A 23764-nucleotide genomic window follows, 5' to 3' on the forward strand; every position below is an offset into this window, starting at 1 on the left:
CCCAGTCATTGGAGACTGCACCTGACTGCCATGGTGTTTAAAACATGATGGACAGCGGCTTAGCAACTTCATTTGCCAGCTCCTTCAGGACTCACGAATGGATTTCATCATATCCCATGGACTTGTGCTCATTCAGGTTCCTAAGATGATCTCAAACCCAGTCCTCCCCTACAGTGGGCCTAAGGTCTTCATTCTGGCAGTAATATTTGTTGCTTTTGGTTTCTGAAGAACAGTTACTAATATTGTGCAGTTTAAAGATCAAATTTCCATTCTTGCAACAAGCAGATAACACAATTTGGGTTTATAGCAATTAAAAACTTCTAGTGTTTAATCCAGGGTGTGCTGGATTGTGAAAAACTGTAGGAAAACTCAGGTTGGAAGTGATCTCAGGAGGTCTGTAGTCTACCCTCCTCCTCAAAAAAGGGCTAACTCTGAACTCAAGGTGAGGTTGCTTGGGGCTTTATCCAGTTTCTTGAAAGCATCCAAGGGTGGTGAATTCAGAAAGTCTCTGGGCAGCCTTTTAGAAATGACATATTTGATCTCTTTAAATGTGGATTTACATTACTTGTATTGTGCAGTGTGCATTTTCCGGTACTTTTCAGAACTCTTTGATTCTGAGTTGTTGGGTGTAAAACATGATTTTGTTCTGTAACTTCACAGGTATAAAAGATAGTTTTGTAATTAAAGCTTTCTGAGTGAAGGCAGAGCCTTTCTCTTGTGGGTTGCACTTGATCTGGTGTTTCAGATTTTAAATCTAAAATGGGACAATATTATTGCATAATAAATTAATAAAATAATTTAACCTAATATTTGAGGCCCATTTAGATCTTTTTTTGTTGGGGGAAAAAATCAATTTCTAATATGTGCATGTTACAATTTCTTGATGTTCCTTTGAGAGAGATGTGGGCTTGTTTGCTAAGAACAGACAAACCTTTGTGACTTAGCAGTTGCATTTGAAATGTCTCTCTCCTGCCTCCAAAATCCAGGTAAATCACAAAAATGGTTTTGTCACTGATCTGGTTTAGCATATGTACGGATCTGAGATGGGATGAGGTAGTTTGGAAAGAAAAAAGATGGCAACCCCTTATTTGGGCTATGTTTTCTGACACTGTAATAAGTCACTATACTGCTACAGATCATAATTGTGTTATGAGGTGCATGCTGAGATAGGGTTGAATGCGTTTAGGATTTCTTGGAGGGAAATCCATGGTCTTGCAGAAAAAGTTTTTCTCTGCATGAGGGTTTTCTTCTTTACAAATTGAATATTGGACTAGAGAGTATCAAGTCTTGGCCACTGTTTTCTGAATGTGCTGGCAATGAACTATGTACTCACAGATAGTTCTTTTGCAACTACCTCTATTTTTGTAATTTCTGTTTTGTGATTTGTCACCTTTTTCCATCGTAGTGCTTGCTCTAGCTATGTACTAGTGTTACGTATGAATATGTCCATGTAAAAATAGTACTACTCTGTGGTTGTTACAAGCTTAAATTTTACCTCTGAGTGTTTGCTTCCGGAAAGCTTCCTGGTTTTTAATACAACACTTGAGCAAGAATTGCAGCCAAACATCTGAATTAACTTATGATCTTCTAACATGCAGCATTGAGGAACAGCAGATATGATCTCTAAAGTCAATGATGAGCTGTGTGATACCCTTTTGCAGTGGACTCTGCAAGAAATCAAGATAGAAAATATAAATATGAAAAGCTGTGTTTTCCTAATATGATAGTTCAGACTGAGATGTATGTGGTATGGTATGAAGGAAATGTTCTCATTATGCTTTTGCTGTTTATTGTTAGTCTCTAGTGATTCAGCACATATGGTGTGTTTGTAGTGTTACCCCGGTATGGTGTTGTCTTACCAGATTGCAAGAGAAGTGTCTGGTCTCATGAATTATTAAATTGGTATTATAGCTAAGTCCTATTGTGGTAGCTTATCCATTTGTTAGAAAATGGAAAGAGGAGGGAACATATGAATGGGCCATTAGTAAATGTTTATAAGTTGTTTGTTTTTTTTTTTTTTCCCCAAGATGGGAAGCTAAATATTATTCAAAACTGAACAGATGGAATTGATATGGAACACAGGAATAGTTAACAGAGATCTGTTGCTTGATAAATCGACACTGCTTTGTCAGCTTTTTGTTCTCTACTTCACATAGGAGTCTCTTGTGCCTAGCTCCCAAACAATGAGAGCTTCATTGTACTTAGCTTTATAGAAGCACAGCAGGAGAAGAGCTTTCACTCAAGAGTGGTCATCTTGTTAGCATCAGGGATAGAAAAAATGGTGCAGCATACAGAAGGGATTGGAAGATGTGCATGTTTTTTTCACAAGTTGGATAATTTTGTGTGTGTGTGTCTGCTTAGAGAAAGAGAGCTAGGAAGAGATGAGGTGCTGGGAGAGATGGGGTAGGGGGAAAAGGGTTTAGATGGTAGTCTGCTGTGTCCAAGAGCTGTGAAGATACGGGAACTAGAATGCTAGCAAAACAGCTAAGATTCTTCATGCTTTGTTGATTTTGTTCATTTTAGTATTTGGAAAGCTCTCATTCCCATTCTGCATTTCCACTGGTTTAGGGAGAAGAGCTACATAGGTAACTAAAGTTAGCATTGTACAGTATTTGAACTTCTTAAAGGTGCATTCCAGTATAGGAGCTATAGGAGTAAGAATTTGGTGGAAGGCAGTCTTGAGAAAAATACATAATCTGGCACAGGTTGCCCAGAGAAGCTGTGTCTGCCCCACCCCTGACCGTGTTGAAGGCCAGGTTGTACATGGCCTTGAGCAGCCTGGTTTATTGTGAGGTGTCCCTGCCCATGGCAGAGGGGTTGGACCTAGATGATCTTTAAGATCCTCTCCAACCTGAACCATTCCTTGATTCTATAAAGTTTTTAGGTCTCACTCAAAGATATGAAAAGCCAGAAAGGCAAAGGGACTGTTGCATTATTCAGGAGATGGTTTTTTGAAAGGCAGTATCTGTTTGTTTTAAATAGCCACTGTTTAAATAATTTCTTATAATCTGTAATACTTAATTTTATAATGACCAAAATGTCATTTCTGCACACTTTTATCTGGCATTGACTCTTGAATGTAACAGGTGATTAATTCAGCTGAAGTTTTGCCTTAAAGAAAGTAACCTAATGTGTGGAAGATCGATATACCAGTGAAACTACAGTGCTTAAAAAAAAATAAGTTCTACATGTAAACCAGAATGTTGGGTTTTTCAGTGTAGATTATTTAAAATATTTTCTCCTTGCCTTGCACATTCTTGCAATTGGAGTAATGCGAATCCTTCCTCCTTTCCTAAAAACTCTTTTGCATTATATGCAAGCTAGTGGGTAATTTTTCTCAAATATTAAAGGGGTTTCTGTATAGACTTCCTCAGAAGCATGGGGCAAGAGTTTTCCCAGTGTATAAAGTGATATTTCTAAAAGCTTATACTTGGACCAGATGAGATTCTTTTTTGTTGTTGTGTACACTTCAGGAGACTGCATTTATTCCTTCACTTTTTTTTTTTTCCCCTTCACTCTGTGTGCACCAACGCTGCAGCAATGACTAAGCCATTTATTACGGCTTCACTCTTCTCTTGTGCTGCCTGTAGCAAAGAAAACGTGGCTTATTAAAGCTTATAAAATGTTGAGTCTCCTTTGATCCATAGATATTAGCAAATTAAAACACAATGCTTCTGGTTACTTTTTTTATATGTATTTTAAAAAATTAATAGATTATCCTAAACCAAAGCATTTATTTATACATAGAACTAAACCTAGTACCTAGCTGCACATTCCAATACCACCACAAACCTGGTAGAATAGAACTTCATAAGGTTGGTATCAGCCGACCTCACAAGTGTGTCAGGGTCCCTCTGGATGGCATTCCTTCCCTCCAGGGTATCAACCGAACCGCACAGCTTGGTGTCATCGGCAAACTTGCTGAGGGCGCACTCAATCCCACTGTCCATGTCAGCGACAAAGATGTTGAACAAGACCGGTCCCAACACTGGTCCCTGAGGGACACCACTTGTTACTGGTCTCCAGCTGGGCATTGAGCCATTGACCACAACTCTTTGCGTGCGGCCATCCAGCCAGTTCTTTATCCACCGAGTGGTCCATCCATCAAATTGATGTCGCTCCAATATAGAGACAAGGATGTCGTGTGGGACAGTGTCAATTGCATTGCACAAGTCCAGGTAGATGACATCAACTGCTCTACCCCTGTCCATCAGTTCTGTAGCCCCATCATAGAAGGCCACCAAACTGGTCAGGCAGGATTTCCCCTTAGTGAAGCCATGTTGGCTGTCACCAAGCACCTTGTTGTTTTTCATGTGCCTTAGCATGCCTTCCAGGAGAATCTGCTCCAAGATTTTGCCAGGCACAGAGGTGAGACTGACTGGTCTGTAATTCCCCGGGTCATCCAATTTCCCCTTCTTGAAAAGGGGGGTTATATTTCCCTTTTTCCAGTCACTGGGGACTTCACCTGACTGGCATGAATTTTCAAATATGATGGACAGTGGCTTCGCAACTTCATTTGCCAGCTCCTTCAGGACCCGCAGATGGATTTCATCAGGTCCCATGGACTTGTGTATGTTCATGTACTTAAGATGGTCTGAAACCAGATCCTCTCCTACAGTGGGCCCAAGGTCTTCATTTTCACATTCCCTGGGTCTACCTTCCAAGACTTGGGTGGTATGGTCAGAGCATTTGCCAGTGAAGACTGAGGCAAAGAAGTCATTCAGAACCTCAGCCTTCTCCAAATCCTGTGTAGCCAGTTCTCCCCATAGCTTCCGGAGAGGGCCCACATTCTCCCTAGTCTGTTTTTTATTTGCTATGTACCTATAGAATCCCTTCCTGCTGTCTTTCACATCTCTAGCCAAGTTTAATTCTAGCTGGGCCTTAGCTTTCCTAACCTGGTCCCTAGCTTCCCAGACAACATCCCTGTATTCTTCCCAAGCCACCTGTCCTTGCTTCCACCATTTATAAGCCTCTTTTTTCCCCTCTAAGTTTCCTCAGCAGCTCCTTATCCATCCAGGGAGGTCTGCTGGCCCTTCTGCTACACTTCCTTCTAGTTGAGGTGCAACACTCCTGAGCTCGTAGTAGGTGATCCTTGAATATCAGCCAACAGTCTTGGGCCCCTCTGCCCTCTCTAGGGCAGTAATTTAAGACTAAACCAGTGTGTCCTAGGAGGATGCGATCTGCCTCTGAGGGACATAACACCAGAGTGCTTGGTCCTTGTCTTTCAAATGTAATGGTGACAATATCTTTCTGTATCTCTTTCTTCCTGGCTTTATGCCTGTCTTTATTATATTCAATTTTTAAAAGGAGATGAGCAATGCGATCTTGAAGATACTGTAGTTTATTCCCATATGTGCATTTTGCTTTATTTTCTCTGAACTATAAATAAACCAAACCTGCTTAATAACCTGGAATTAATGAGCCCTTTAATTTTGCACTTACTTTGGAAGCTGGTATGCAGTTTTGCCTGTTTACCAACAAAGACAAACAAAAGCTGATTCCTAACAATGGTTTCTTCATAGCTCAGGTGCCTGCAGAACAGAAAGGATAAAAGTAGTATGTTTTTCTTAATTTTTTTTTCCTTAACGGACTCAGTCCCATCTAAATCAGCAATTTTCCATTGATGATAAACTTTTAACTTACTGACCTGAGCAGGGTATTAAAGTAACTACCCAGATGTCCTAGGTTTTCCAAACTGATAAATTGATTGTTGCTGTGTTACTTGCATTGTGTGCCAAACAGGAACCTGCCAAAAATGTCTTCACCTATTTGTTTTGATTCTTGCACTTCCATGGTTCTTTACTGCTGTAACATAAAAAGAGTTGTAAACTCATTGAGCTTTCAATAAAAAGTTTGGAATTTTTTTTTTGTAATGGGATTTCCATAAATAATTCCAGAAAATGAAAAGTTGAGAAGGGTGATAGCTAATGTTGTCTCTTCTCAAATCTGTCTCAGAACTGCCATAATATTGGTGTGGTTTTTTTTTTTTAGCTGAGCATTAGAAAGACCTCAGGTTTCTTTCCTGTACAATACTGTTACTTCCAGTGACAAGAAGGATTAAGGAACATTTTTACTGTTCATGCCATGAATAAATGATGAGAAACATACTTCACCAAAGAAGTTCAGTTTTGCAGAAGCTAATGGTACTGTTTCTTGTGCTCTGATAAAAATATTGTGAGCCGTTGGAATTAGATTAGCAGCAATAATAATGTTATCATCAAGTAAACTTTGTATAGAGTTGTATTGAATAATATGCATAATTTATCAGTGTTTTAGTTAAGATCTTATTTCTGTGCATAATGTTAATATGCTACACATTCTCACCAATAGTAGAATAGCATGCACATCTGTCTGCATGCATTTGTGATCTTTGTAATACAGTCTGGTACTGAAAGTTAATAAAATGCTATATTAAATCTGATTAAAAATTTTAAACATCATTCAATGCTGTTTCTCTTTAACTGCAGACCCTGCTACATGGAAAAATCCAAGACACCTTTCTAAAGGTTGCCTTTATCCACTTGCTTTTTCTCCCTACGCATAAAGTGCATGCTTATACACACTAATCACATACATTTCATGGCACTTTATTGTTGTTTACACTTTTACTTTTACACTTTGGCTACTGTGTTGATTGATTATTTTGCTGTCTTGTGATCTGGTTGATTTTTAGTTTTCTGACGTTGTTGCATTAGAATGAGATGATTTTTGCTTTTCTTCTGTGCCGTTGCTGCTTCATAGAATTTCCTGCACTTTTAATTCCCAAATCCTTAAAAAAAAAAAAAAAATCTATTGATCAGCATCTTGAAATTCAACTTGAGTGGAAAAATGGTTTGCAAGATTACTTGATTGTAGGTAAACTGTTTGCCAAACGGCCACATTTCTTGTAGGTTGTTCTTCTAGAGCAGATTGCTGTATTGGGGAACAGAGGAGAAATAACCACAAACTGAAAATTGTAAATGGAATTTATCACTACTACTTGGAAACCTAGTTGTGGAAGTGTCAGTATCTCACAGTGTAACTCAGAATGCTGCTGTGCTACCAAGCAGGAACTGACAGAACTGCTTTTTCTGGGACTTCTTTTGAATAGCCCCAAGTCATTCTGGACATCAGTGGTGACTGGCAAGATTTAAGATGTTTGGTCCTTGACAGATTTGGGAAGAGACATGTCCTCCTAAGACTACATTGCTATGCAGAGTTCTTACGTATTTTCTGTTTGCTTGGTTTTCATTCTACAGGTTTTTCTAACTTTTTCTTTCAGCTGTAATTAGACCTCACTTGCATGGTAAAGATGCTAAAAGCTAGTGTTTATTTCAGGTTTTTTAACTACTGCTAATAATTCTTTTGTTTTCTGTTGTGAGCTGATATTTGATGGACTAGACTATTTCTGAAAAATGGGGGGATAGCTTATGACTGGCTCAGTCACAATTGTGAAGATGGACTTGTGCAAAAGAGGCAAATTAAAGAGTAATGAAATGCAATGCTTACATAAGGAGAATCATAAATGTATGCAATCATACAGCAGAATCATAAATGTATGAGCTATTTAACATCTAAATGTAAAAAGCAGACTAATTTTGCTGCTTGGGGAAAAAAATTCCTATTGTAGTTTCCAACAAACAGGGTCTTGGAAAAATGAAATTGAAAGATCTACTTCCTGTTCCTCATGTATCAATTCTTTGTTTTCAGAGATAGATGCTGCAGAGTGGGGTAAATTTCTTCACACCAAAAATAAGGTACGTTTACTCCGATGATGGAGTAGCAGTGTCATAAATATGCTATCATATATATACTTAATTACATACCTTTTCCCTCGACTTTCCCAAAAAGGAGGTTGTTTTGCCTGCTATACTATATGCCAGAATATTGAAGGTTCTCTGTTTTGCTTTTTATGAGTAGAAAACTGCTGAAAACATACTTTTAAATTTAAGATGGAAAGTTTATTAATGGTTGTCTGTAGTGAGGGTCGTTGATTCTGCCAAGTTACTTATCTTAATCCTTTTTGTGCTATTTTGTTAGGGTTTTTTTTTCTTTTTTGTGTGTTGACAAAATTAGAAAGGACATTGTAAAGACAAGGAAGTATATAATCACAAGTCATTTCATTCTTTTGAAGAATTGGCTACTTCAGAGATTTATCAGAAAGCTATGACAAGGAAGGAAGAGCCTAATGAGCATTGGGGGGAGAAACAGATGAGATGACCTAGGACTCCAGTGAGAGAGTCAAAGCTTAAATCTTTATTCCAAGAAATTAACCTTTCTGTTGGCAGATGAATTTGTTTATTACTTTAAAATGGTTTCCTTGCCTTCTAGAGAGTACTAGTAATTGAAGGAAATCTAGAGAGGAATGCAGAAGGAACCTGTGCAAGGGTAGCTCTATGATACATATTTTGGATTGGTGCAAGGAGAATAGTTTTGGCAAGAGTGGAAGAAATTTGAAATGAAACTGCCCTTGTTCTTCCTGCTCTTGTATCCTGAACCTCTTCTTATCTCTATGTTGTTTATTAACTTCAGAGGATTGCAACTAGATTTAACATGGAATTAAGTGTTTGAAATTCTCTTTAAGTGAACACTATTTTATACATTGTCTGACATAGTGGGTTATTAACTGCATCTCACGGTATTAATCAACAGATTAAATACCAAGATTACAAATTCTGTAACTTTTAGCACTGTACTGCTGTTAGCATTAGTTTAGGGTCTAATAGTTATTTTTTCTCACCTCTTGTGTACTGAGTTACAGAGTGTCTCTTGGAGAAGGGAGCATTATTTTGCAATTGGGTAAGTGGATGCTGTCTTTGATTCTTAAAAAATCTTTTTCTTCCATACTTCAGATCTATACAGATTTTGATGAAATTCGTCAGGAAATAGAAAATGAAACAGAGAGGATTTCAGGAAATAATAAGGTAAATGTTGCACTGTCTGTCATTGTCTTGCTGTAGATTCTCTTGCTGCTTAAACCTTTATTCAACAGTTTTGGCATCTGGAAGTGAAAAAACATTGAACTATTCTAATGAAGAGCATGGTATTGCTGCTTGAGATTTTTTAATTTTTTTATTTTTTCCACTGGGTTTGTGAGGTAAATGACTTCAACTAAAAGAAAATGCAAAGAATTGCAGTTGCTTTACTTCAGAGCTTCCTTAATAATAGTGCAAAACCAAAACTTTGAGTTAAACTTGCTTTCATTTTCCACATACATGGTTTTACATGTAATTAGAAAATTGAGTATTCTGTTCTTGCATATCAGTATAATCACTGAAATGTGGTAAGCGTTTATGCATAAATAGGGCTGCTTCCAGAGATGGAATAGGGCTGGAAAATAGGGCTGCTTCCAGAGATGAAGGAATTGTGCAGATGTAGCTGTCTTTTTCCTCACCATATAGTTGTAATGTGTATGATGGAAGAATTCTAGTATGAAAAACAGTTTTTGGCTTTCTGAATGGTGCATTTACATAATCCAGTACAGTGATCAAATTTTACTATCATATTTCTAGGGGATCAGTCCTGAACCTATTCATCTTAAGATTTTTTCATCTAATGTTGTAAATCTGACTCTTGTGGATTTACCTGGAATGACAAAGGTGAGATGCAGAATGCTTCTCTTTTGATTCACTGTGAACAGTGTATTTTGAAAAAGAGTGTATGTTCATACTTTGGCATTATTCTGTATTATTGACGTTTTCCTCAGGTTAAGTAGTTGACTGTATAAATCTGAGATGCCACCATCTTCTGGTGTGAGATTTGGTTTCTGGTGCTCTTTGCTGTTGTCAGAGGTAGATTTGCTTAAGTTCTTCCTCTTCCTATATACAGCTGAGGGATTGGGAGCATTGTGCAAACTGCATGTTGTTTTAGTAGAAGAGGTAGCATTGGAAGTTTCAAAGTTGCACCTGCAGATATAGATGGGTAGCTGACAAGTTCAAAAATGTTTTCCCTATGGCTTTTCCACAACTTGCTATGTATAGTTTGCATAAGAAGTTGTGTAAAGTAAGGATAACTAGAAGAAATGTTCAGGTCATGTTTATTCAGGTTTTAGACTAACTAATCTTCTGTGCCATGAAGATGACAAGATGACTTCTTGCCTTGCCTGTGCACGTATACACCCTACTCTGCCAGTTGTGCAGGCGGTTCTTGGTGGTTCTTAATAAAAAGTTAGTTAATAAATTCTTAACAACAGTATCAAATAATTTGAATTGATTCTTATTTCTTTAAGGGTGGTTTTGATTTGTATACCTTTCAAGATCTTTCATTTCTTTTGTGTTTGTTTGTGAAGGGGGAAGGAAAGGGCTGGAAAACTCATGGTACAGGATATGAATTTTCAATGAGTGGTCTCTCAAAGGCATAAATATACAATTTTGAACAGTTCTGCATTGGTTTTGTTTTTTTTTTCTCCTCTAGGTACCTGTTGGTGATCAGCCTAAGGATATTGAACTTCAAATAAGAGAGCTAATCCTTCAGTTCATCAGCAACCCAAATTCAATTATTCTGGCAGTCACAGCTGCTAACACAGACATGGCCACTTCAGAAGCACTTAAAATTGCACGGGAGGTAGATCCAGATGGTAAGTGGTAAGAAAAACTGGATCCTGTAATTCAACTTCTTTTTTTAGTTAAGTCCTAAAACTGCAGTTGTTTGAGCAAAAAGTAGGAAGCAAAACAAATGTCATTGCCTTTCCTAGAAAATGCAATTATTCTGTTTGCCCATGGACTTCCTGCTGAATTCTCTGCAACTTGGAGAATGCTGTGATGAATTAATATCAAATGGATTTCTGGCTTACAAACAACTATTTTAGTAGTCACAGGCCAGATAACTATTTTAGTAGTCATAGGAGCCACTTCTGTTTCCAGAACAGCAAAATGGCATTACAGAATGTTGGGAAGTTTGAGATATGTTTGGTTGGTTGGTTGGTGGTTGTTTTTTTTTCAGTAGTTTACAGCTGTCTGTTAGGATGAATTCATGCTTTAGTGTCCAAGGTTTTTTCTTTTAGTAGAATAGGCCATCCCGCAACTAAGAATTGACTGTCTAGCTGTAAGTCTAGTGACTTTTACTAAGAATTAATTTACCCCTGTAAAAATGATCAGCTGTGACTTCTGGATCACTTCCCAAAATTCTAAACTGTAAAGGTCTGGAGTGGCAGCTCATGTTGCAGGTTCTGTTGGAATAATGGTATATAGTGAGAACCTGAACTACTGAAGTAGGTAGACTTTCTGACTTGTATCCATCTGAAAGTTTCAGGACCCAAGAACATACTGATTTTCTTGAGGTAAATGGTTTATTTTTACACCCTAAAAGTGTGTTATATTTTAAAGAAAAAGTTCTTGCCATATTTTGTTTCAGACCCAAAAGCCTAGGGAATACCAAGGTCCCAGATGAATCTTCTGTCCATGTTAACCTCTGTCTAGATGTGCAATATTTACCTGTTTAGTGTATTCAGGTCACATTTTCCTCCACAGTGTCCAATATGAAGCTTAGTTTTAATTCAGAAAACATTCAGTCACATATTCAATAAAATATGTTTCATTAGCAAAATTAAATCCCCTAAAGCTTCTTCAGTGGATGGATTCCAAGGAATGGATTCCATTCGGTCTCTTGGAGATTTGGTCTCTTGGAGATAACCAGTTCGGTCTCTTGGAGCTAACCAGTTTGGTCTCTTGGAGCTTTGAGCCTATGTATATGATGCACTGTGCTGCAAGTGGGCCTGTTTTCTCCTTTAGCAGCTTCTCCAGTGGGTAGTTGTATTTCAAATACAGTTCCAAACAGATTGCCATTGTGTCTGGTCCTACGTACGTGCTAGAAATATGTTCAGTCCACTCACATTTGAGTCCCCTGCTTGCCCTACTTAGTCTTCTCCACAAGTTCTTCGTAACACCTCTAACTTCATGTAGTATGCAAAAATGTTTGTTGTAGTCAGTAATGAGTGTAATTTCAAACTGCATGGTGCCTAAACCTTTTTCTTTACCAGGTATGTGAGGGGAGTAGTACTGGATAAATACTTCCTTATACACCTCATAATAAGGGGCTCCAGAGACAAATACCACATGTTCAAACCGGTCTCTGCTGGTTTGCAGTATTAAACTTTATGCGGTGAAAGAGCTTTTTGAATGGTGAATTTTAGCTACCCTGATCAGGACAAAACATTGGAGTTTTCCTTTTTGTAGGTCGAAGAACCCTTGCTGTTATTACAAAGTTGGATCTCATGGATGCTGGCACTGATGCTATGGATGTGCTCATGGGAAGGGTGATTCCAGTCAAACTTGGTATCATTGGAGTAGTGAACAGGTTGGTCTGGCACATTAATGTTATTTTTTAGATCATTTTAATACAAAGTGATACTTTCAGCCTTTTTTAACCACGAATATGGTTTTAAGAATAAGATGACATTATATTGAAATACGCTTAAGAACAGGCAAGCAACCAGTTTGTTGCCCACTTGTCAAAATCCTGTCTGTCCTTATTCCATTCAACCAGCAGCTAATTTAGAAAGGAGTAGGGATGCTGCTTCTAAAAGAACTGTAGTGCCACCACTTCTTTCCACTCTTGTTTTTTAGCTTGAGGGATCCTTGTGGTCAGCTGTTCACATTAGCAGTGATCGACTACAGATCTTGTGTATATTAGTGCTAATTGCATATAGAGTCATAGAATAGTTAGGGTTGGGAAGAACCTTAAGATAATCTAGTTCCAGACTCCTGCCGTGGGCAGGGACACCTCACACTAAACCATGTCACCCAAGACTCCATCCAACCTGGCCTTGAACACTGCTAGGGATGGAGCATTTACCACTTCTTTGGGCAACCTTGTTCCAGTGCCTCACCACCTTCACAGTAGGGAAGTTCCTTGTATCTAACCTGAACTTCTCCTGTTTAAGTTTAAACCCATTCCCCCTTGTCCTATTCCTACAGTCCCTAATGAAGAGTCGCTGTCCAGCATCTGTAGGCCCCCTTCAGATATGGGGTCTCCACACAGCCTTCTCCTCTCCAGGCAGAAGAGCCCCAACTTCTCATGAGAACAGAGTAGAATCACTTCCTTTGACCTGCTGGTCTTTTGATGCAGCCCAATATATGTATAGCCATCTTACTGTTCACTTTATTTTTTGCATTAGCTGGGTTGAATCTCATGTAGTTTTAATAAAAGCCTTGCTTAGTCTGTGTGCAGCTGCTACCCATACTGATTTGTTGAGTGTGCTGCATGGAACAACAAATAAAACCCTTTGTTATCTCAGGAAGAAGTTACATGCGGAGAGCAAAAAGCAGCTTTTAGATGTCCTGCTTAGACAAGCAAAAATGTAAATTATTTTTACGTTGCATCTGTTAACTAGTTTGTAACTCTCTCTTAACTTAAGGAGTCAGTTGGATATTAACAATAAGAAGAGTGTAGCCGATTCCATTCGTGATGAGTATGGTTTTCTTCAAAAGAAGTATCCTTCCCTAGCCAATCGAAATGGAACCAAGTATCTTGCTAGAACACTGAACAGGTATTACATATTACATAAAGTAAAATAAATGTGTTTTTAAAGATACTCTAATATATTGGTGTGTTAGAAATACATTTCCTTTCTCTTTTGGTACTGTACAGTGGTACATTAAGGAAAACTTGATTTCTGAATTTACTGTAATTTTCTGGAGTAAATGTTTTCCTTTGGTGATTATATTCTATCTTTCCTCTGTTTTAATGGGCTTATAAAGCTGAAATTTTTCCTCCCTTTTAATGAGGGACTGTTTTCCATTTTTAGGCTGCTGATGCATCATATCAGAGATTGCTTGCCAGAACTGAAAACCAGAATCAATGTTTTAGCTGCTCAGTACCAGTCTCTACTAAACAGCTATGGGGAACCTGTTGAAGACAAAAGTGCCACTTTATTGCAGCTTATTACCAAATTTGCCACAGAATATTGTAACACTATTGAAGGAACAGCAAAATACATAGAGACTTCAGAGCTGTAAGTACTAAGTGGTTTTCTAGAATATTGACTGAGCAATTAGATGGATGCAGTGGCTCTTGATGGCTTTCATTGGCAATATTACTGTACTAGAACATAACATACTCAAAAAAGTTTGATTCCAAACTGTTTGCAATGAGAACTTTTTTATTGTTTGTTACTTCAGTTGTTATTTTATTATTTCAGATGTGGTGGAGCAAGAATCTGTTACATTTTTCATGAGACTTTTGGAAGAACTTTAGAATCTGTTGACCCACTGGGTGGCCTTAACACAATTGATATTCTGACTGCCATTAGAAATGCCACTGTGAGTGTTCTTCTGTATTTCTAAGTGTTGTTGCTATACCTTGGCTTTGAAGATAAGGTTTCAACAAATTCATGCTTCTTCAGTCCTATGAATTAATGATCTCGGATGAATGAGTTAATATGAAGAGGCTGAATCCTGCTTATTGATATTTTCAGTGGAAAAATTACCATATCCAAATTTGCAGCCATTATGCTATGTGGAATAAGTTTAAGTCAAATGCTTACTCTTACAGGCTGAAAGCTCATGGCCAGCTTTGGCAACCTGATACTGAAGCTATTATATATTACAGAAATGATGATGTAAGACTGCCTCAATTATTTTGGATTAAGTAATTTTGTTAATTATGAAGATTCAGGCTGAGATGTATGGCCTAGGACAAGTTCAGATCTTTTAATTCTGTGTAAGGACACAGCTCTTCAATGGTTGAGTGTTCATGTGATAGGTTTGATGTCTTGTGAATATGGGAATTGGTGCTGCTAAGAATTAACAGAGTATGTTCACTTTTAAATTCTGTAGTATATAGAATGTTCACACCTTAAACCTTGACTTAGGATGTCAAACACTTATGCCTGCTTTTGTACTGTGTCCTTTTAGGTGTGGACAGACATGTTTCTGCATGGTCAGTAATTACTCTAAATTTAGAGTGCTTTTGGTACTCTGCGGCAGTGATCTGTGTGCATGCTTTTAACCTTCTGTAAATGTAAAATGTAAAACAGCATTTAGTAACATAAGAAGTGTCTTATGTGATATATCTTTGTGTTTCTAAAGCTAATTAAATAAAAAAAAAAAAGGGTAATTCCAGGTAAAAAATGTTTTACCTATAGCTAAGGATTGGTCTGTATGGTCATAAATTAAATTATCTCAAACACTGTAAATCATTGACACAGTATTATGATTATACTTAACAGAAAACCCACCTATCTTGTGGTAAGAATTATATGCCCATGACTGTCAAATTTAGGAAGAGGATGTCTTTGCCTTATGATTAATAAGTTCATTTAAACTGGGATCCACAAATGTGAAAGAATTGTCATAGTTTTAAGGCTAGAATGACATTAGCAGATAGAAAGCTTCAAGATTCTATAAGGATGCTGGCTAATCATTATTTAATACAGAGTTTGTCTTAATGGTAATAACTGTATTTTATAGCTTTTATATTTAATTATTCTTTTAACATATTTTACACTTAAGATCTTTTTTGAGTGTTCTTTTGGGTGCAAGCACCATGATGTCATTTATTCTGGGCTTCATCAGCTATTACTACTTAGAAATACATATTAGTTTAATACAGGATTTCACAGCTTTTTCCTTCCTTATGAACTAGGGTCCCCGTCCTGCCTTGTTTGTTCCTGAAGTCTCATTTGAATTGCTGGTAAAGAGGCAAATCAAACGTTTAGAAGAACCTAGCTTGCGCTGTGTGGAGCTAGTTCATGAAGAAATGCAGAGGATTATCCAGCATTGTAGTAATTACAGTACACAGGTAAAAATACATGGATAGAATTATGTTGTAAGTATTGGGCTTTTTTTTTCTCCCCACTTCCCTAAAATTTCTGGAAGTTTCATCGCTAAATTTTTGTTTTGTTTTTTAGGAACTATTGAGGTTTCCTAAATTGCACGATGCCATAGTTGAAGTAGTGACCTGTCTTCTGCGTAGAAGGCTCCCTGTCACAAATGAAATGGTAATTTGCCATCTACCATAACTTTGCTGGAAAAAGTGTGTGTTTTCTGGAATCTTTCTTCATGCTTCCGTTTGCTCTGTAATGTCAGGAACCCAAATCATTAAAGAAAGCTTATATTTGTTGAATAGCTAGGTATTTAATATCTACATGGTTTGCGATTTCCTCTATATTAAAAGTTAGATACATAAAAAAACTAAGGGATGGAGGGACGCCTCTTCATCTTATTGTCCTCTATGTCTCAATTTGCCAAGAAGAATGCTATTAAAACTTGGATTTAACATCTCTTAGTCTTTCTGATGTAGGTATATTTCCCTCCCTTGTAACATAAGCTGCGCATTTACTGTAGAGTTCAGGATGCAGTAATGAAAATTAATTTATAGTCCTTACTCTGTGTGCTTAGGAGATAAATCAGTGCAAAACGTTGATTTTTTTTTTTTTTTTTTTTTTCCTTATAATGCCTTTTAGCTAGTGAAAACTAAAACTTCAACTTCTGAGTTTGAATAAATACATTTTTATATAGAAGTCTGCTTTAAGCTGCTTGTTAGGGATGAAACAAAGTGTTTTATTTATTGACTGTGTTTGATGTGAAAAGCAGAAATCTTTTTCTATGCTCGTTATCCCCCATATTGAGCCATCTCTCACCGGGTCAAATGTTATGTGGCTTGTGGCTGAAGGTTGAATAGTTGGCTCACTTCATTACTATAAAGCTTATTAAATTGCTATAAATTGTTCTGTTTATTGCTGGAGAGGGGTTAGCTTGACGAAGCAAACCAGTTAAACTGATGTAACATCCAAAACAGCTAAAGGTCTGAATGTATTGTGATGAATTGAATGAATTCCCTTCTTGCCTTTTGTATCAGAACTCTAATGTCTTTGGGGCAGCAAGAACGGTCTTTTGCTACAGATGGTTTAACTACACTTTCTAAGATTGTAGGTCATTGATCTTCACTAGCATTAGATTTACTCACAGAATTTTTGAACTCTTAATCACATTGCATTTCAGGTTCATAATCTAGTGGCCATTGAGTTAGCTTATATCAATACCAAACATCCAGACTTTGCTGATGCCTGTGGGTTAATGAATAACAACATAGAGGTAAGAAAATACGTTCTCTTAAGAAGTCTTTAGACTTAGTGAGGGCCTAAATAATTGGTGAAAGAACAAATGCCTCAATTTATTTCAGTGAAACATGATGTATTACAAATATGGGTATACTATTGTGACCCGTTGATTTGTTAGATTTCTATTACATATTACATTCAGTAACAGTGGTTGATATTTCACTGAAAAGAATTCTGTCTGTATTTCTGTCTGGAAAACAAGATGGGCACTTTAATTGTGTATTGGCTATTAAATGAAATATTGGAAGAGAAACCTTAAATAGACAGCTGTGAAATACTCTTTAATGTTGAAGTAAGTGCATTTTGTTTCTGACAGAATGTATTAATAGTTATAATGTTCCTCTCATTTGTGAAATGATACTGCAGATATTTTTTCTCTATTCAGGTTCTTGAATCTGTCTTGAAGCACTTCAGTCTCCTTAAGACAATTCTCTCCATTAATCTTTCATAAGCTGTTTACAAGTTTAGCAATATTTCTTTTTTTCCATGCTCAGTTTTGAGAATACTTGTTGCTGTTATCATCCTAGAGAAGCAGTTGTCTACAACTGATCTGCTCAATTCTTTCTTGAAGTACTTAATCTAAGAGCTCACTAATATTCTTCTGTTCCCCTGCTTACGCAACGCATTCTTTCATAGTAGTGTTTGGTTTTTTTTTAAATGCTTATGTTATCATTTCTGCTCTTTAGATTTAACATTTAACTTCTTCTATACGTAAATTTTGTATTGAGTGGGTATGAAATTGAATTAGCTTTGGTAGACTGTTCTTGAATTGAATTCCGAAACAACATGTATGCAAACTGCCATGAGTTCAAAAATTAGGATATTGTGAAGTTGGACCATATGAGATTATTGTATTATCATGTGTTATTTAAATTAGCTCCTTCCTAACATTTTCCTGAACTGGACATTGAAATTTTTGAAGAAACAAAGCACATAAAGCATCTTCTCCTTATGCAGTGGGCACTTAATTCTTAATTTCAAGAAAAATTGGATCTTTGTCCTGATTGCTTCACATTCTGTTTTGCTATAAAGTGAATTCTACCTCCACCTTCTTCCTTTTGGGTTAATCATAGTTAACCCTAATGACCACAGAATAATACCGTTTAGAATACTGTGGAGATTTAAAGCTTAATGAGAGCTGTAGGGTCTATGGTGAGCCAAATTGTGTAGCTTTGATCTTGTTTTTTAAAGGCTCTAGTTTTGATTACTGAGCATAGAATCATAGAATAGTTAGGGTTGGAAAGAACTTTAAGATCATCTAGTTCCAAACTCCCTGCCATGGGCAGGGACACCTCACACTAAACCATATCACCCAAGGCTCGGTCCAACCTGGACTCGAACATTGCCAGGGATGGAGCATTCACAACTTCCTTTGGCAACCCATTCCAGTGCCTCACCACCCTCACTGTAAAGAACTTCCTCCTTATATCCAGTCTAAACTTTCCCTGTTTGTGTTTTAACCCGTTACCCCTTGTCCTATCACTACAGTCCCTGATGAAGAGTCCCTCTCTGGCATCCCTATAGCCCCCCTTCAGATACTGGAAGGCTGCTATGAGGTCTCCACACAGCCTTCTCTTCTCCAGGCTGAACAGCTCCAACTTTCTCAGCCTGTCTTCATACGGGAGGTGCTCCAGTCCCCTGATCATCCTCGTGGGCCTCCCCTGGACTTGTTCCAACAGTTCCATGTCCTTTTTATGTTGAGGACACCAGAACTGTACACAGTACTCGAACTGGGGTCTCAGGAGAGCAGAGCACAGGGGTAGGATCACCTCCTTTGACGTGTTGGTCACGCTCCTTTTGATGCAGCCCAGGATACAGTTGGCTTTCTGGGCTGCGAGCGCACACTGTTGCATGTTGTGCTGTTGCAACAGCATGTTGCAAAAATTTTTGCAAGAATTTTTATATCAAGAATTTAATTTTGACCAGGCAATCAGAGGATTTTTATCTAAATAACAGAGGTTTTCATAAGATTATAGTATGACTACATGACACTGGATGAGATGAAATTACTAGTGTTGTCTCTAAAATGTAAGTCGTCTGTAAAATATGAATCTTCTGTATGTGTTGATACAGAGCAATACATAATTGAGGTCTTGCTGGATTGTTTTTAAAGGAACAAAGGCGTAACAGATTAGCCCGGGAATTGCCTTCTGCTGTGCCACGAGACAAGGTAAGTAGATGTTGGGTTTATTTATTTATTTATTTAAAGTTTAATGGATTCCCCTTTGATCCGGTCAAAGTATTGGAAACTTTGATATGCTGCCCTGGTAACAGTCTTGGCAGCTTCCAGGTATTGTCTGTCTTCTTTCTGTTTCATAAAATAGAAGTGGGATGTTATTTTTTTCTTCTTCCAAAGGTGCAGTTTTTGGCAGGTTTTAATTCTAGGATTTCTGAAGACTTGCGTCTAAATTTACATTAATATTACACTTGCTTGAATGTTGTCTGAGGTAAGGTTTAAGATGCTAGCAGATGTTGAAGAGGGAGTCAGAGCTTGCATGCTTAAATTTATGGCCAAAACAGTAATTTTGAAAAATATATTCAGTGTGCCACATAGTGACTTGGTGGTTGGTTTGTTGGGGTTTTTTTAAGTTGCTCTTAAAAATGCAATTTATTGCAGTCTTGCTTTCTTTTAAGAAGATGGTGGAGGTGGCATTTTCAGTTGATCATCCTAAATAAGTCTTGCATTCTGTATCTGGAGCTTGCTTAGTTTTACCAGGTTTGGGGATTATTTCAGTGACAAGTAAGTATGTGAGTGGAAGAACCAAGTGTCTTTGACAGTTAGGTATTTAATATTATGTGATGTATTTAGAATCTAAATACACAGAATATACTTTAAGCTCCTTACAGCTTGTAAAATGAGTTATTACAGCCAACAGAAATTGGTTCATTAAATTCATTAGCTTAAAAAGTGAGGCGAAGTCACAGGCTAAATCTAGTTTTACTGCCTTTAATCAGTAGAAGCCAGCTGATGGATGAAGTAGGAATTCAGAGTAGCTACCTAGAGATTGTTTTCAGTGCTCTTTTATCTTTCTTTTTATGGACTTCATATCATCAGTGTAGGAGTTGAAACGAAATTGAAGGCTAAATAAATTGAAAGTCTTGTGACTCTTTGTCTTGGAGATGCATTTCTTTTGTTGGGTTTTCTTTTTTCTGCTTGTATTAATGTTTTGCTTTCAAATTCAACCCATTACCTTTTCTGGATTTTTAAAGATGCTAGTAGGTAAAAGTGTATGAAATTTGCTAGGTAGATTTGGTGGTCAGTTGAATTTTATTTTTTTTTCCTCCCCTTCCTGAATTTTTTACCTCCCTTAGTCTACTAAAGCTCCAGGTGCATTGACACCTGCTTCCCAGGAGACTGTTACTGCTGCTTCTGCTGAGGCTGATGGCAAGGTCTGTCTCAATTTTTTTTCCTATAAGCACTGCATGCACATTTCTGTTGTGCGCCACATATCGTATGGAAAGCAGTTTGTATTTAGTGCTCTGCCACTCATACAGTGTGCCCTACGGAGTATAGACTACTTGGCATTACTGATTTTAGTACGTGCAGTGGCAAGTAAAGATGTGTCATTAGGTGGCAAGTCACTGCTCCGTTTGAACTCTTGGTTGCAATATATTGTGGTGTAAGTACATGACATAATTTGCCTCAAAGTGTAGTCAATGGATTGTTTGGTGCAACAGTATTGTAATCAGAAGTGTTCAGCATGATTGTTAAACTGCATGTTTTTAATGTGTTGACAGTTAAAGAAGGAGAACAGAAGATAAGCTAAAAATGTGAGTTTCCTGCTTCCTGCAGGGAATCTTTGTAGGCTTTGTTCAAACTGAACCTCCTTTTTGTTGCTGGGCAGTCCCTGGTTTACTTATATTTGTGAAATGTGTTTTGTAGTGTTTTTTTACACTTTAGATGTGCTGTCTCTCATGTTAAAATAACAGGTCATTACTGTAAAGATATTTTTGCTAATTGCTTTCACTTGGAGTCAGAAAAGATGGGTAGTCACAGGTTTGGGTATTAGGAGTTCCAAGAGGTCTCTGCCATTCTGCCTTATTGCATAAACACATTCAGCTTCTAGTGCAAAGCTGCCATTTCTGTCCTGAACAAAGTAGTTAAAAGTCAAAATCCTGTGAGTAGTAAAATTTTAACTGTTACTTTTGTCCTAGTATAGGGGTTCTGATATGCTGCAAACATTAAGGAGAAATCAAGAGCTACTGTGAGATTACTGTTGTGACTTACGTTGCAGGAAGCTGACAAATTTAATTACATTTGTGTTTCCCACAATAACTGTCCTTTACTAGGTAGTACATACTCACCACTCTTTGTCTTGTGAAAGATTGTAGCTGTGTTTCTGAAATTACCTTGGATACAGAGGAGGCCCCACAGTAATACTGAATGAGAGTGGCATAGGGATTTTTGCCATTTTTGAGTATCTGTCTTGCAATCAGAAATAGTGTATTGGAGTTTTCCTTCTAGTGGTTCCCTCTTACTAGCAGAAGTTGATTTGAATTCTTACAGTGTATTTTTTACACTGCTTCTGAACAACTGCACAATTTTGATTAAATTTTGATATGCACAGTTTAGCAGGATTTCCTCCCAGTATGCAGCTGTTGGTGCTCTGAAAAAAGGCTTAAGTAGTAGTAGTTCAGAACCTTGAATGACCTTGAATATACAATAAAGCACAGTAGTAAATAGAACATATGTGAAGCTTATGGAAAGGTACAGAATAAAAATTACCACTATTCCATATTAAAATAAACTGGGGGTTTTAGTGGTTGTTTTGTGTGTTTGGAGATTTTTTTTCTAAATTTTTTTGTTTGCTTGCTTGTGAAGGTTTGGGTTTTTCTTGTTTTTGTTTTGTGTTTGTTTTTTTTGTTTGTTTGTTTAGGTTTTAGTTTTTGTTTGTTTTGTAATAATACTGATTTATCCAGTGGTAGATACCATCTGCTAATAATTGTTTCATCCAGTGATTCCTGATGGTTGAGAGTTGGGTGTTACATCCTTTTATCAGGAGATCAGTGAGTCATTCTTTGCCTGGTATATTCCAGAAACTCTCATCTTCCAGAGGATGGGGCTTTTTATTTATTTATTATTTTTTTTAAATTTGATTTTGTTTGGTACACAAAAAAGAAACCTTCTGGAAATTGATGTCTGGGAGCACAAATAAGGTCATAACTGTAGTACCTGGAAGCATAAATGTGCATAACATTTCTTTTTTTTTTTTTTTTAGCTGTTATTGCAAAAACCCTCAGCTTAAATAAGATACCAAATCACTGTGGTGATCTTCAAAAATTACTTTCAGAATGATCGTGATAGTGTAGGTTCTGTTACTCCAAGGATGTGTGGTAAAAGTTGAAAGATTTAGGAAGACCATTCCATATTTCAGAATTGATTTATCGACCCTTAAAATGCTGGGGACCTTCTCTACATGAAGGTTTTTCATACCGTTATTAGGAAGAATATATGAGTTTTAAAAGCCACCTTCTCACTGGTACTTAGTGTCAGCTGTAAGCAGCAAAGGGAAAATAAAGGTGAAGAATGTGAAGAATAGAATTAAGGGAATATACATGTGAAAATCTCATTTTTAGTAATAATAGATTTTATTAGACATTGCTTTGTAGTTCTCAAGTCCTAACTCTCCAATGTTTCTTCATTGTGCTGTTTGTGCAGGCTGCTTCTGGAACGGGAGATGCCTCTCAGGAGCCTGGAACAGGCAACTGGAGAGGAATGCTGAAATCAAAAGCAGAAGAGGCATCGGCAGAGGAAAAATCCAAGCCAACTGCAGCCCTACCTGCTAGCCCTCAAAAGGGACATGCTGTAAACTTATTAGATGTGGTGAGTCATGAAAGACTACTCTTTGCAGCTCAGACTCAGGAAGAAAACACCTGAAATCCAGATCTTGTAACTTTGCTACTAATATATATATATTTGTAAATAATTATCACTATAGGGACAGGGAGCTCCAGCTAGTCTCTCTGCTTTCCTCCTTGGCCAATCCTTTATCTTTCCCCCCGCTCCAGTTTCAGCTTACGATTTGGGATAACTGGCTTCCTTTCACAAATTTCTGTGCAAGTGAACTTGTCTAAGTTGCTCTTTATACAGGGACAAATCTCAGGTCATGTGTCAATTCAGTTTCCTGCTCTGTTTTTTTTTTTATATTAGAGGAAAAGAATCATTAAAGACAAAACCCACTTAATTTTAAAATAGATGTTGATCTTTTAAGTGTTTGGAGAGCTTAGTTGCCTTAGTGAGCTTTTAAAAAATAGTAGTGGTGCCTTCTGGACTTTGTTTCACAGATCTGGTTTTTGAAATGTCTCTAATTCTATTGCTGAAGAATTAGAGGTTTGTTGCAAGACAAGTTACATCTATCTGACTGAAAGAGCTTATTTTAGACTTCGCAGTTTGAGTTTTATTTACTTATGCAAATGAACAGAATTGGTAAACTGAGGTTTTTAATTTTTTATATAGCCTGTACCTGTTGCACGCAAGCTTTCTGCCCGGGAGCAACGAGATTGTGAAGTGATTGAACGACTTATTAAATCTTACTTCCTTATTGTCAGGAAGAACATTCAGGACAGGTAAAACAAAACTTCCTAGAAATGTTTAAGCCATACAGATGTTGTGATATCTCTAGAGTCATGTATATAATCTAGTTATTTTATCATGTTCTTATGTCTATAAGCAGAGAGAAAATACGAATTTGTTTTTTTTTAGAAGGGGCAGCAGTAGACCATTCT

The 23764-nt window shown here is 37.3% G+C and overlaps 1 protein-coding gene across 5 annotated transcripts in view; it reads left to right on the plus strand.

Moving 5' to 3' along the window:
• DNM1L (dynamin 1 like) overlaps positions 1–23764 on the plus strand; it is a 43653-nt gene that overhangs the window by 13465 nt on the left and 6424 nt on the right. For 2 of the 5 annotated variants that reach the window (XM_061444874.1, XM_061444878.1), the window contains 15 exons: positions 7690–7736; positions 8832–8903; positions 9492–9578; positions 10393–10555; positions 12153–12273; positions 13334–13465; positions 13724–13930; positions 14117–14237; positions 15562–15717; positions 15827–15916; positions 16920–17012; positions 19152–19208; positions 20351–20428; positions 22698–22862; positions 23496–23605. In XM_061444874.1, the coding sequence (XP_061300858.1) occupies positions 7690–7736; positions 8832–8903; positions 9492–9578; positions 10393–10555; positions 12153–12273; positions 13334–13465; positions 13724–13930; positions 14117–14237; positions 15562–15717; positions 15827–15916; positions 16920–17012; positions 19152–19208; positions 20351–20428; positions 22698–22862; positions 23496–23605 (1699 nt within the window). Of the gene's footprint in view, positions 1–6467; positions 6507–7689; positions 7737–8831; positions 8904–9491; positions 9579–10392; positions 10556–12152; positions 12274–13333; positions 13466–13723; positions 13931–14116; positions 14238–15561; positions 15718–15826; positions 15917–16919; positions 17013–19151; positions 19209–20350; positions 20429–22697; positions 22863–23495; positions 23606–23764 lie in introns of all 5 variants that reach the window. The other 3 variants (XM_061444873.1, XM_061444876.1, XM_061444877.1) reach the window with 3 other exon arrangements.

This window comes from Pezoporus flaviventris, unplaced genomic scaffold (genome assembly GCF_033815535.1).
Source record: "Pezoporus flaviventris isolate CSIRO_AGI_PZ_B2104156 unplaced genomic scaffold, CSIRO_AGI_Pfla_v1 ptg000002l, whole genome shotgun sequence".
Taxonomy (NCBI): domain Eukaryota; kingdom Metazoa; phylum Chordata; class Aves; order Psittaciformes; family Psittacidae; genus Pezoporus; species Pezoporus flaviventris.